The following is a 15,177-nucleotide window of genomic DNA, read 5'->3' on the forward strand; positions in this document are numbered from 1 at the left end:
CAAACGCTGTGCTCCACAGAAAGCCATGCTGGGCAGAGAAATACAGTAGTACCAGCTCTGTAACTGTATGGGCTAAACTTGCAGATATATGAGAAAACTGTATTTATACTGCCGTATGAAGCAACCCAGCTATTCAGGAGTCCAGCTATACCCAGGAGCAGCTGAACTCAACGAATGCTACAGAAAGTGGATGAGGAGAAAAAAAAAAAAAAAAAAACAAACAAACCAGGAAGATCTGAAGGGCCTTGAAGAAGGTGTCCTCCTGTGCAGGATGGGGCTTGAGCAGGAAAGTGAAGGCTGCTACAGTTTAGGAAGCGCCGTGGGCCTGGGGTTACTGTGCTACTGGGGGGTGCCAAGCTCAAGAGCAGGAGAGGGGGAAGACGCAGCCCCTCAGCCCCTTCCTTGTGCCCCAGGGCAGAGAGAGGAAAAGGGTCAGCCTGCTCCAGAAGCAGAAAGGCACAGTGAAGCAGTGACTGGCCATGGGGGGCTTGGAGAGCTGCAGGATCTGTATATGAACATCCCTCTGCAGTCAGGGTGTGACATGAATCCAGTAACAACCATAACAAAAGGAATCACAGCCTCCATCTCTCTGTCTCTCCCTAAGTGAGGTGACTGCCATGACCTGCAGACCACCAGTACCTACCCAGTGTCTGAAGAGAGTAAAGCCATTTTAACAGCATGACCCAGCAAAGCTTCTGCTGAGGTCTGCCCATCACCTCTCAGAAAAGCCCACTGGCTCCTGCTTTCAGGGCAGGTCAGTAACACCACAGGGCTCCACAGAAGAGTTATTACCCTAGGACCCACCTGCCTCTGGCTCCTCTCAGCACCACGACAGGGATGAGAAGGATCCCTCTAGATCTGCCTGTGCCCTGCCCTTTTTCCACATGTGACTTGTAGACCCTCCAGGGAGCCTGGAAATGGCATACCAAAGGCTGGTAGGGATTCTCAGGTATGGCCAACTGCTGAGCTCCAATAAGGTGCAAGTTCACTGCTCTTTGCTAACTACATTGCAAATACATATCAAGTTAGTTTAAGATAGCTGTGCAAAAGAAATTATTAAGCTTCAGGTCAAGGGCATCTTCAGACTGTTAAGAAATTTAGACCTTAGAAGGAATTATTCATCAGTAATAAGGTATTATTTGACAGAAAAAAAAACACATAAAAGCAGTTTCTAAAGACTGAATCACACCAATGGTACTCTATTACTGAGCACATTACCTCTAATAAATCAATCTTTGCAGATGTGCTAGTCACTCCAACATCTGCAATTTTTGTCCTAGAACAGTTCATATAAATACTTATTTATGGATTTATGGTTAATGTTAGCATGGAACTTATATGCAGTGAGTAAAATCCTTATTTTTTGTCTTTGGACTCAGCTGTGAAATTGCCACTAGCACTAAATAAGAGGAATGCTATGCCTGGAGCTACCTAGGTAGGGTCCTGTTGAGAGTTACACTGTGCGCAGTGTGGAAGAAGTGCACACGCAGACGGACGGCTCTTTACCCCGGTCTCTTATTCCACGTCAGTGTGTGATGTCATCACCTTTACTGCACAGCTGTGAGAGGTAGCAAACTTAACCACAATTTAACCACTGGCACCTGGCCTGGGAGGACCAGCTGGAAGGCAGCATTAAGGTTTACTCTCTTCAGCCTGGCTTAGGCTGTAAAACAGTTTCCATACCCTCCCACAACCACCATTCCCAGCCATGATTTAGGATAGCTGCCATGGACCCTACATCCTACTCTTTGTATCCAAGGATTACTGAAAACCTTACCCTGTCATCAACGTGACAAAATGAGAACCCAGCCTGTGTTGATAGGCAAGCACAGCACCTCTGCAAGACGCATCCTCTGTAGGGTGCCACAAGAAGCCTGTCCTCAGGAGAGACCCCTCCCTGAAAACACCATGGCCCCCATCTAACATCTGAACAATACAAACTAATTGCCCCTGAATGTACATGGGAAAAAGGTCTGGGTTTGCACTCTGTCTTTTCCTGGACCCTGATTTCCACTGGAAGGAGACTTGTGCTAATGTGCAGGAGAGCCCAGTGGGTTCCTGCCTTGGCTGGCTGTGGCCAGGACTGCAGGAGCCAGAGAGGTGCCCCCACACCAGGGGATGTCAATCAGGTGCCAACCCAAGCATATTTCATAACCATTCCTTATCAAAGCACAGTCCTTCCTAGTCTAAGGTTTCTTCCTCAAAAGACAAGAGTTCAAAACCCGTTTGTTTAAAAGTTGGCCACAGGCAGCAGAAGAGTCAGATAATTGTGCTATTGCTTTTAACGCCCAGGGGAAAGCAACCTTTCCTTCACGGTGCCTTGCAAACATCCAGGACAGCCCTTCATTTCACAGAAAGAGAAGCTGTTCTCAAATACTGTGAATGTTCAGTTGTGTCTAGTGTATTGACACACAGTGTAAGACACCATTTGTTGTTTATGATGGTTTAAAATGCTGGGCACACTGGATTTCAGAACATCTACACTACTTTTATAGGCAGTCACCTGCTGGGGATCTATCTCAAAGCCTGAGTCCTGAGGAAAAGACTTCCCTGTCCACTCCAGCCAAAATTAAAAGTGCTCTGTGGTACTAGGCTGTCATTTGAAAAGACTGCGACATTAGCAGCCCCATTTAGACCCATTATCCACAGACCGCTAAACTACCTGCAAAGCTAATCTGAGATCACTACATCTTTTCTAGTTAGATTAGCTATTACTGTAACAATGTTTACTTGGACACAGTATTCCTTGTGGCATACTTTAAAAACAAAGGTATTTTCTCCTCATATCCATACTCTCTACTTGTAGCTTTAATTTGATCAGATACTGTGAATCAGTGTGATGGAAAAAACTCATTACTTTGTAAATTCTGTTTTAGTAATAAACCAAAGAGCACTACCATATGCAGAGATTTGTTTCAAGAAGACAGTAAAAAAGACCTTCATCTGTGCCTGAAGGGCATTTTTTCCCTCAGAACTGAGAGTGGAGAGCTGGAGGCAGCTTTTTGACTCCTTCACAATGCTGAGGTCTCATTCATGGCATCTACAGTGGCCTCAAGGTTGCATTAAGTTAAAGACACCGAAAGGACCCTCCAGGGCGATTATACAAAAAAAAAAAAAAAAAAAAAAAAAAAAGCACATTGGCCAAACCTGTTCATTCTGAAAAGCCTTCAAAGAGCTCAGTGCAGCTGCAGGAAGCCAGACAGGTATCTGGGGGCAGGAGGGAAAGGGGATATGAGGCTGGCCCTGGGCTCTTTCCACTCAGGGCAGCAGAATGTCCATACAACTTTCATATTCAGCAGCTTAGAGCAGTTCTTTTGCTAGAGTCATGTAGGCAGAGCAGCCCTGCTGGAAAACGTAAACCAGGACCAGAGAGTTTCCAAAGGGCAGGGCTAGCTGCCACATCTGCTGCCAGTTTGTGGGAATTCTGTGGGGCCTTCATCCAAAAAACAGTAAGCTCTCTTCTTCCTTAAAGTGACATGTCTTCCTACTGTCACGAGGTTACAATTAGGACATATTTTTCCTTCTCTGGTCATTTATAACACAATTTTGACTCAGATTCCATGCAGATCTCCAGTGTTTGTAGTTACCTTTCTTCTTTTGTGAGGCCTGTCAGTCTTCTACACTTCCGAGCAAGAATGAAGCTGTAGGAAGACCATAAACAATTTATTTCCATTATATTACTACATTTCCTGTGTTATTTAAAATGCCAATACTTTATGATAGGATGCTGTGATTCATAGTATTAGATTTTGGGTCTCTATCTACATGCTCTGCCTGCTGCTTGCAGCACTCACTGTGGAAGGAACCACTCTGAGATTCAGGGTAGTATTTGTATGAGCTGCTTCCCAATAACCTTAATTTCATACAGCAGTGAGTGCGGGCATATACCAACAAGAGGTGAAGCCTGAAATTGAACTGGAAATTATAGTTCAATAACCTTTCTAAGACTGATCATACGCTCTGGCTGTTTTTCTTTTTTTTTTATATATAAAAAAAAAAAAACAAATCAAGATATAATTCTAGAAAATAAATTTTAATTTAAAGAACTGGAAGATCTGGGGGAGGCAAAATATTTGGAGAAAACTTTACATTTCTGTAACCACCACCTTTTTTCTTCTCCTTCCCTTCCTCTTCTCCAATTTTGTACTTTGCCACACAAAAAGGCAAAAGATGACAGTGAGAAAAAGAAGAAAAACAGAATTTATTTTTTTTAAAATTAGCAATTATACCATAGAGAGAACTTTTCTGAAAGGAAGAAAATCATAGAACATATTCCTTACACACTGAGAAACTCAACCCTTTCATTTTTTTAAAGTCTTTCTCTCCAAAAGTAGCAGGTTTTCCATTTCAATTGTTGCCTATAAGACAAAATAAAAAGGCACTAACTAGACACTTTCTTTCTCTCTTACCCTATTATGGCAGGAAAGCTGCCATCAGGCTTAGTGTCATCAAGTGTTAAACCAATTGCAGCATCTTCATCTTCAATGATCATGGTACCACAATATCCTGTTAAGCACAAGGCAGAAAAGAATGTAGGATCCATGTACCCAAACACAGGAATGAGCTTCCAAGAAGCTGTGAAATGCTCAGAACTTGACTGGAAAAAGCCCTGAACAACCTGATTTAAATTGACTCTGCTTTGAGCAAGGCATGGGACTAGATGACATTCAGAGGTCCCTCCCAATCTCTATCATTCCCTGATTCTATAACTCTAATACAGGGAGATATGAAAACAAAGGAAAGAAGAAAAAAAAAAATAAACAAAACCCACAAGTGATGTGACTCCCATCAGGTGACAAAAGTTAGCACACAGCTTCCTTGCTGATCTGAAAGGCAGTGTAGTGTAGTGTTGCCTTGAATCAGAGAAGTGCTAGATCCTCTCTAGAGGAGAAAGTTCAGATCTGAGATGTGCTGACAGTTAACACCCCTTTTCAAGCATCTTTAAAACAGAAAGTCAATAAAGGAATCTCCTATTGTTGAATTCATGATAAAAAAATAAATTATTCTGCAACCCACTTAGCAAGGTTAGCACAGAAACAGGTTGCTCCCAGATACTGAAGGTGTTCAAGTGCCTCTACCACAGTTCCACATATGACATTCATCAGACATAGAAGGAGATATTCATACATTGTTCTGAAAACACAACTGTTCTTAAAAGAAGGGTTGGAAGAAAATAAATTGTTCTTAAAGAAGAACAATGGTGTTGGCAAAGCACAGTACACAAATTATGGGTTCAATCAGGAAATGGGAATCACCTGTTGCCAGTCCATCCCAAACCTAATAGCCAGGATCCAGAACTATTAAAATCATTCACAAAGATGAAGAGCGGATGATATTTGTAGACAAACGCAGCTGTAGACTTATTATAAACAGTGATAAGAAATGGGTGCTATTACGCTGCAGTTTGTCTTAGATTTGCGAAGTTCTAAAAGAGAGCTGAGGAATCACGAAGGAAGTATTCAGCATGTAAAGGAGACCAGGATGACTAGCTCAGCTGGGGATGTCTATGTGAAAACACATTCAATTAATCTCGTCCAGTGCATCCAGAAGGCAGAATTTTTGCAGGCTGATAATTGATGGGATAAAACCTCTTTCCATCACACATCACTTGTACCTTTACACTACTGTACAAGTAGGAGAGACTCATCTCATCCCCAGGTGCCACTGAAGGAAAAGGAGAGGACAACAAAGAACAACCAAGGCAATAATAAACAGGCATGAGTTCTCTCTTCATGTCTACCTCATGCTTTTTATTCCCCTGTCCACCCTCTCTTCCCAACCAATCTCTCAAGTTTCTCAAGTAGGGGAAGGCAAAAATGACATAGAAGTGTATGAATTCTCCTTCTAAGGTCCAGCATCTTCTAAACACAGAGACTACACCGTTACCATGTACCCTCTTCCCTCACTCTATCACTATTATTCTTTTCAATTAAAACCTAATACCTTTCTTTCTCCAGAAAGTTTCTGTATAGTACACAATGCACTTGATGACTGAGCCCATGGGGATACGGTTGATGAGCTGGTTTCTCATTGGGGGCAAAGGTGGGTTGAAATGAATCTTCAAAACAAGAGCTGGGGGAATGGCACTGATCACATATTTGCCCTGGAAAAGAAATTATACATAAGCCAAATACATTCCCCACTACTCCATCTGAAGTATATTGCTCTAATGATCTTGGCAGACATCTGGGGAGGCTGCAGGGTATATCTTCTGAAGCAATTTTGGCACTCAGTATAACAATTGCAAAACTAAACCCTCACAAAATCCTGCTTGTTAAACAACAAACAAGCATTATATAAACAGCCATCTGCTCAAATGATGGACAGCTGCTCTTTCCCCAGCGCTTAAAAAAACCCGCTGTATTGTAAGAGTCCATTGGTCTCCCTTCCATCTGGACTCCTCTGTTACAACTTGGAAGCAAAGTCTGCAATGTTTTTCACAGAAATTTTATTACTAAGCTACATTTTTGCATCCACCTTACAACTATCCTTTAATTCACAAAGCAACTGAACACAAAGAAGAGATGCTTGCAAAGGAAGTTTGAATATAGACTTCGCTTTCCAGGCATCATTTTAAAGCTCTATCATTGCTATTCCTTCAGAACAATCAGAAAGTGTGACTGTCTGTCACAGTCACTTAAATCTCTGCTATGTTTTTGTACAGCATTCTGGAGAAGTCAAAAAGGAAAATCTATCCTTCTTCTAGCCAACCCAGCACAAATGGTTGCTTAAATGTTATGGGTTTCATTACCTCATATAATTCATGATCTAAGGTTTCCACTATGACACTTTCACCCGACTGGTCGATGCGGATGACTGGCTTCCTCAGCTTTACCCGGCCTCCCAGGCGCTCCATTATTTTCTCACTGATCTGGCCAGAGCCCCCAACAAACTTCCTCTCCTGAAACACAGAAAACAATAACTCAGCAAAGCAGAGTCAGCAGAGCAGTGCTGATGAAGTGAGTATCGTGACAAACATTTTGTTTGACATTCAAAACAAACTACATTCTTCTGGTGTTATCAAAACATTGTTGGGAAGTTTGGCAGTCTTGCCTGGAAAATGTATCCACATTACTTTCTCTTTCAATGAGCTCCTCAAATACTTCCCGTATTTGACCACCAGCCAAAACTAGAAGTATCAGTAACCTCATCAGAAAATTCCTTCTCATGTGGTCTCCAAATGGCTTCCCCAGACCTGTGTGAATCAGCAAGACTTCTGAAAAGCGCTTAAAATTTTATAATTTTCTCTGAGTTCTCACCCTGCAGAGGTCCATGCACCAGAAGTAGGAACCCTGATCCTCATAATAATAAATAACAAGGTGTAAGAAGTCACATAGTTCACGCCAAAAATGTCTCCTGCAGTATATAATCTAACCTAACTTAAACTCAAATAATCTCTAACATAATACAGAATTCAAATAATATTTTATTCAATTTATTTACAGTTAAATTATCTACAATAACTGCTTATCTATGCACATTTATGCATTTAACATTTATTTGTATTTTTAGTTTTTTATTTACAATTAAATAATATGCATTTCTAAAAAAATAATTATTTCTAATACAATTAGTAAAATTTGCATTTCTCAAGTAGAAGACCATTAACAGAGTCTTTACTTTCTTGAAACGCAGACGCTGCACTAATGTACCAGATTTCAAACATTTCAGAGCATCATCACATTTAAGAAGAGGTGTTTGTTTTCTTCAGACTGGTTTTAAAATCCTAACAGTTTAAATCCTTGGAAGCTTTCATCCTTAGGTACTCAGCTCTGGGCTACATTTTCAGTATGAGTTTGGAGCACTCTACACACTTGTGCAGCTAGCACTGTCATCTCCATTATGTGCTTCTGAAGTTGTAAGGCTTGCTTCAGCCTCACAACAGAAATAAGCATAAGTAAAACTTTATTTTTTTAATGTGGATAAGCAAAGTACATGTTCTAACCAGAGCCCAAAAGGAAGCCAGAGTCAGGAACAGATACAAATCTACTGATCCCTGGGCCAATGCCTTCAGCACAGGAACAGCCTTCAACACTAGTTTTGCAAGATCCAGACTAACAAGTAAATGAATAGAACTAGTTATCAATGTGCTACTGGCTTAAAATCATGGATGTATCAGTTGGCCCTCTGAACTAAAATAAACAAGCAGAAGGATGAAGAAAACAGGGCCTGTCACAAGCTGCAGAAGGTGATGACTGACAATACCTGTCCTCCATTGGTCGTTGAGAATATCCTTGTTGTCCCTCCACACTGCTTCACGTACCACAAAAACCAAAGGGCAGAGACCTCATGGGGTTCAGAAGTGACATCCACATTCACAAACAGAGTTGCAAAACTTTTGGCAGCACTGCAACAAAGAGAAGAAAGTGAGTTAATTTAAAAACTGAAGAAGGGTAACAAGATTGTTCTTTAGTAGGGGACAGACTGTCTTTGGCAACCTCATATTTCACTGTGGGCAAAGGATTCCTTAATTTCAGTTGAAGCAGGGAACTATCAATTCCTTTTACATAATATTTTCCAAGTAACTCCGCAAAAAACTGTTAATCAAGCACTGCTGTGTTCCAGTCAAATTAGAGCTCCAGGAGACACAACAGCCCATGAAAGCTTACACCACTTTATGCTACTAATGCAAAGTTAGTTTTTCATCCTAGACTCAGAATTAAAGGAAGCAAGCCCTCCTGACTTCACTGGACTTCAAAACCACCATATCCTCCCATGATTGCTGGGTTACATACAAGACCTGCAGATCTGTTTGCACCTGCTGAATGCCTGTCTCTACACACAGTGTAGAGATTATTCAACAACACTTGTCATAAAAAAGTTAGGGATCTTATCTAAGCTAATCATCTGGACTCTCTGCATTAGTGAGCATCCCCTCACTGCCCGCTCCTCTGCTGTGCTCAGGAAAGGTGATGCTGGAACACAATAAGGAAAGAAATGTAAGTAGGAAGCCATAAGTGAAGAGACAGCACATACAAATTCATGCAAAAGTCTGGCAAGGAAAGGGAAACGTTATTTTTAGTTGCTCAACTCAGTATTTTAAACAGTGGTATGCTAGTCAGTAGTGATGAACACAGAAGTGGAAAAGTAGCCTGTGTCTGGAAAAGGAATGCTGCTTTATGTCCTCCAGTTGGCGCTTTTATAACAGCTCTGTTGCAAATTACTGTATAAACCTGTACAAGATTTCAGGGTCCACTAAAACAAAGTTAAATAAGGCTCAGGGAAACATTCCTCCTGTTAGAAGTAAATACTTCCTCTGCCCTCACTCTGAGGAGGAGTTTAAAGGGACATGGACAGGACCAGGAGATGCTCGGCTTAACTGCATTGTGGTTGGCAGGGACTGAGATTCTATAGGTATTTCATATGCCAGTCATTAGGCAATGAATAACTTCAAAAGCTAGTACAGAATCCACTTTTAGTAGCTTCTTTTTTTCAGTCTTCAAACTTCCCCTCCCCCCCAAAAAAAGTGAAAAGCATAACTCAAACATACTATTTCAAACAGCTGTAGAACTACAAAGAAAAAAGTAATCTTCTGTGCTTTCTAAAAATGCAAACTCCTGCTGAAGTAAAAAGCTGATCCATTTTCTGAAATATGGATGTATTCCAGCTTCATTCTTGACAACCAAAAAAAATACAGAAAATATTTATCAATTTTTGTCTGTATAAATACATACTGTAAAATTTTACCAACTCTGAAAAATATTTTGTCTAGTGGGAGAACTACTATATATGTTTATTAATATTTCATAAGAAGAAGCTATTAGATGGTGGTTAAATTCTCCCAATTTCTGCTGCCTTCTCCCATTGCTTTTTAGCATTTCAGTTTCCCAGTTTCTCATGGTTTTTACCTAGAAATGGCAGTATTATTTCAACCAAGAGCAGTCAGGGTATTTCCAGCATGCAACTCTAGCCAAAAGCAAATCTGTACAGTCTGTTAGATGCAAGGAAATAGTAGAACATTACCCTTCTAGATCATTACCTTCCAGGGTGGGAAGTTTCTATGGCATATTACCTGAATCTTGGACAAATTGGGCAAATCAAGCTGAGATGCACATATAAAATCTGAAAAGCATTCTGGAATTAAGGGAGGCTGAAATTTATGCCAATATTCAGGTAAAATGCCAAGTCTTATTCCATCAGGGTTTGAAAACGTATGACTATAGTCACGTGAGCCATTGGATATTGAATGACTACCGATGCATAGCATTTTGTTAACTTGGATAGTTCCTCACTGAATCAGAGGTTCAGATGGCCAGCAGAACCGCCAGCATACATTTCTGTTTGGTTTTACTGAGTATGGACAGTGACAGAAGCAAGAAAGGCTTTCCATATGCTTTTTTTTGCAATTGCCACTCTCCTTAAAGCAAAGCAATCAGAAGATTAAAAGTTTTTGGACAAGAGCCTACTGTCCATTAACAATGATCACGTTGCTCTCCAGAGACTGGCTGAAGCCATAAAAATGCCCCGGCCGATGACTGTATCAGCTTGAGTGGGTGCTAGCAGGCTCCTGCTCCAAAGCTCAGGCAGGCTCACGGCAGCCATGTGTTGGGTGCTTAGCAATTCCGAAGAAGTTTCTGTAGAAATCAATCTGCTTTACAGTGAGGTGGAATTAATGTGGTTTTTCTTTTTTCTTCAGTGCAAAGAAAACCAATCAAACTGTTGTTAAATGGCAAGTAAAGAAAAATTGCTTTGATGTATACATAAAAACTGGAAGCATTTTCAGTTTTCATGGGTGGTATATAGTGCAGCAGTTAAACAATAGAATGATGGGTATTAAAGTGATTTACTGCTATTTCAAGACAAATGTTATTTTTATAGCACTTTGGTAAAATCAGCTGGTCCAGCACAGAATAAAAGTGTGGTTTTCCATCAAAAGTTTGATTCAAAAGCCTGCTGCAGCCAGAGTATTTTTCTCTTAAAGGTTAAATACACAGTAAAGACAGAGAAAGCACACATAACAGATGAAGGTACCACACATCTCTTCAGAAGTAACCCTCACCAAATGCATTTTCCTTTTATCTTTATTTTAGTCTAAAAAGTTATGGAAATAAAATATACTCTGTGTGCTGACAGGTGTCGTGTTCCATTATTATAAGATTTTCTCACCCCGTTTCTTTAAAAAAGCTGTATTCTAGTGGTAGTTATATCTGTTTGCAAAGCAGTAACACTTACTTGGAGCTCTAAGGTATATAAATATAAGCTATTATATTTCATATCAAAGAGTTTCTTACTTTGTCCAACAGGTTTTGTCTATGAAATCTTGCATAGTCATTTTGTCCCATTCTTCTGCATGTGGAGCTTTCCATGGGGCTTCACTGGGAATCTAAGGAGACATAAAAGAGCATTCATCAGCAAATGAGTGAGCAGCGTAAGAGACAACAAACACAAATAATCTCATCTTTACAATTCAGCCTGCAAATTGCTGGCAGTGAACTTAACAGAGAGTGCTTTTAGGTTTTTGTTGTTTGTTTGCTTGTTTTAAGATTTTTTTTTTTTTTTAGTGTGAAGAACAGAGAATAATTTTACAGTTAAGAACTTTGCCCAGAAAGACAAAATACAGTGCTGGGGAATGTCTCTGAGTTATTCCCTCTCTCTCCCATTCATCTATGCATGTAACAGTAATCTCTTCTTAAAGTCTTGTAGTTCAGTCAGTGGAAAACATAGACTACTGGCAACAAACTAAAACAGTTGAGTTCGAGGGTGGAGAAAGGCATACAGTTGAGGTCTACAAGCCTCCTAAAAAATATTACTTACCCAATCATCAGACAAAGTGCTAAAAATCACATGCATAAACCCTCATGTTCATATACCCAGAAAAGCAAAGGTATGACTGCAGACAACCTCAGTAGCATGGCCTTTCAGAAGAGCTTGCCAGGATGCCACTTGTACATGTGCTCTGACCATCAGCGCATAGCAAGATGCACACCGTGACGCTGCTCTTGCCAGCACCAGGTTTCTTCAAGCTAGAGCAGCTTTGCCTGTCTGCATCCTAGTCCCATCTTCAATCTGCCCCTCATGAGGACAAAGCCGAGCTGAGACAGTCAGCTGCAATTCCTCATGCCATACCTCCTTTCCCATTTCATCCATGGTCCTCCATAGGTTGTTGTAGTCCAGGTAGGCCAATGGATTCCACATAGGAGGGAATGGACCTTTAAAGGGGTAAGACTTACCCTGCAAGATGAAAAGAAAAACACGAAAATATCATAAAAACTAAGTACAACTATAATCATGGCTTCTATGTGCAGGAAGATGAACCAAATGTTTAAGTGTTCACTGGAAAAAAGCACAAATTTAATCAATATATGTAACAGCTTCTGACTGATCACATCTGCGTGTGCACACAGAACAAGAGGCAACGAGCACAAACTGAAACATAGGAGGTTCCTTCTGAACACCAGGAAATACTTCTTCACTGTGAGGGTGACCGAGCACCAGCACAGGTTCCCAGAGAGGTTGTGGGGTCTCCAGCCTTGGAGGTATCCAAAAGCCGCCTGGACATGATCTTGGGCAACCAGGTCTAGGTGGCCCTGTTTGAGCGGGGGGCTTGAACAAGAGGACCTCTACAGGCCCCATCCAAGCTCAACCATTCTGTGATACTGTTATTCTGCCTGTGCAACTTAAGCGTGATACATGGTTGAATTAAGTCACTTGTGTGCAGAACTGATACTGCACTGTAGATTCAAAACTTTATACTGGGCACTTCTGGGCAATAAAACTAATACCCTGCAGCAGAGTCACTAATATCAGACTGAAAAAATGAAATGGAATGGCACTGCTCAACTGGGATGAAACATTAGCTATTTGTTACTGAAAAAGATAAACATATGTTACTTTTTTTTTCTCCTAAATGTTCATGAAAAGACTGAACTGTTAATTATATCTATTGTTGTTTGGGGTTTTTTTCTTTCAAAATCGGACAAAAGCATCTGTGATGAGCTTTATTATACACTAAAATCATAGCTTAGAGACCTCCTGGAAAAAAATGGTTTCAGCTAACCTAAAAATCCCCAGCCCTACAGAACATGTAGCATTTACTAATAATGATTCATTCTTCCAATCCAACACCTCTGGCCGTAAATTCCAGAGTGATAGTGTGGTCAATACAAATGTCCTAATTATATATTTAATAGTTGGATTTTATATATCTCTATCTCCACTATACTAGATATTCAGAAATTCTAGCTTAATTAAGAGTGGAAGATGACAGGTAATTTCTAGAGCTATTTTATTTACATGGGATTTCCCTGGTTGACTATATGGATGGCAGCACAATAGCTTTAAAAATTCACAAATAAATGATCATTAGCATTATGTGGTTACTCATTTTTTCACAATGTATTCTGGACTTCATAAAATAGATAAACAGTAAAGGACATATTGTATGCCACAGCTGATTTTTCAAAACTTATATTAAATTATGTATTTAAGTGGGCATTTCATCAGCATGAATGTCAACAGGTAGAAGTACTAACTTTTAATAGCAATTGGATGCAGTGCCACACTAATCTGTCACTGAAAAAAATATTTACACTGGCTTCAGAAGAAATACCGCATCAGGGTTTAATATTTAGAACCAGGTAAAACAACACTACTGTCTTGTTAAGGAGAAGTATCCAAAGACCATTTAAATAAAGAAGTGTCAGGATCGATTTGATTTAGCCTCTTTATTAATAATGAGAAAGAAGGGATAGAAAGCACATCATTAAAATTTGCAGGTGTTTGCAAGCACCCAAAGAAACAGTAAAAGGGCACAAGGGGTTCCTGAAGGTCTCAAAACTTGGTCCAGAAATAAAAAAATGAGATAGCCTTGAAAAATGCTAATAACTTTGAGAACTTATGATTCAAAGAGAGAGATACTTAGAAAGCAGCAAAGTCAAAAATCAAACCTAAAGAGAAAAATAAGAGAACATTAGTTTACAAAAATCCCTAACAGGCTAGAGAAAGTGAAAAAAAAGACTGTTTTTTCACCTAGTCTTTGTACGGATGCAGGACTCTAATGGAATCCTTGTCAGAAACACCAAGGTAATGAAAGTTAGGAAGAAAGCAAAGTGTGGGAGGAAAGGATCTAATTCTTGGGTATACGGACATATGACAAAGTAGCTGCAAAACAGCAATTTCATTTTGCAGTGCTTTTCAGGAGAGATTATGATTTGTAAAATGCCAAAACATCAAATTTTAAAAAGTTTTCAATCAGAAGTTTTGTCATAGCCAGAGTAGATCTCCAGTCACTTCATAAGCCAGAGTCACCAAGGTTGAAAACCTAGCATTTCCAATTTAAGAATGGACATTACAGTAAATGGTCACAGATACTACAGCAAATACAGGGTTGGGTTTGGTATTTTTTCATTTAGCATGGAACAAAAGCACATTTCTACAGCTCTTGTGCTCAACCATAGGACATTCCAACGTTTCACTGGAATCAGGAAAATACATCCCTGTAGATGGAGATGAACTCAATGAGTTTGTTTCAACAGAAGCATTTGGTCCCGACATGGACATTTGGGTACTGTTATGGAATCTCGTAAAATGAAATTAATTTGAACTGGGGCACACCTTCTTACTCTGCTGCCAGAGGGCTATGAAAGAAGAGTAAAAGCACTCAGACTGAGTATCTTCCTGTCCCATCTAGTAATATCTGAACCATGTCGGTAATTACCTTTTAGCCTTTTTGGGCTTATTAAAACTCAATAACTAACTCCTATGGCAGCAAGAAGTCAGTTTTACCATGCCACCTTCTGAAGAATGGAGCCATCCTTCACTAGCGTAAACACCGTGCAGGTATTCCAAAGACAGCATATCAATTTGGTTTTAAGTACCTAGCATTCCCCAGATTTAGAGTTATAAACCACATATACTGCTGTGCTCAAAAAAAAACAGAACAGCATTAGAATGGGTTATTCCATTTATTGATTTTGTTCTGTACTTCCTGCTCTGCCAGAGGCAATCCTACCTGAGTTATCCCCTCTGAGTTAAGTCAAGTCTTACGAATTCCCTGTGGTGCTTCCTTATGAGCAACCAGCTAAGAGACACACAAAACCTATCTTTGTTTTAGTATTCTTCTATTTCACTGCATCTGAACTGCTAAAAGGGCAATCTCGGGTATGTCTCTTGTGCAGAAATCTGGGGTGACAAGTCACATAAAGCACAAGAACAAACTTCAACCTGGAAAAATAGAAA

At 40.1% G+C, this 15,177-nt stretch overlaps 1 protein-coding gene across 2 annotated transcripts in view; it reads right to left on the bottom strand.

Moving 5' to 3' along the window:
- LOC104364022 (amine oxidase [flavin-containing] B) overlaps nucleotides 1-15,177 on the bottom strand; it is a 55,669-nt gene that overhangs the window by 9,999 nt on the left and 30,493 nt on the right. For both annotated transcript variants that reach the window (XM_042788920.1, XM_009970578.3), the window contains exons 4-10: nucleotides 12,067-12,171; nucleotides 11,232-11,323; nucleotides 8,206-8,347; nucleotides 6,752-6,901; nucleotides 5,944-6,103; nucleotides 4,410-4,506; nucleotides 3,588-3,641 (exon numbers count right to left, since the gene is read on the bottom strand). In XM_042788920.1, the coding sequence (XP_042644854.1) occupies nucleotides 3,588-3,641; nucleotides 4,410-4,506; nucleotides 5,944-6,103; nucleotides 6,752-6,901; nucleotides 8,206-8,347; nucleotides 11,232-11,323; nucleotides 12,067-12,171 (800 nt within the window). The remainder of the gene's footprint in view (nucleotides 1-3,587; nucleotides 3,642-4,409; nucleotides 4,507-5,943; nucleotides 6,104-6,751; nucleotides 6,902-8,205; nucleotides 8,348-11,231; nucleotides 11,324-12,066; nucleotides 12,172-15,177) is intronic.

This window comes from Tyto alba, unplaced genomic scaffold (genome assembly GCF_018691265.1).
Source record: "Tyto alba isolate M040663 unplaced genomic scaffold, T.alba_DEE_v4.0 Super-Scaffold_14, whole genome shotgun sequence".
Lineage (NCBI taxonomy): Eukaryota > Metazoa > Chordata > Aves > Strigiformes > Tytonidae > Tyto > Tyto alba.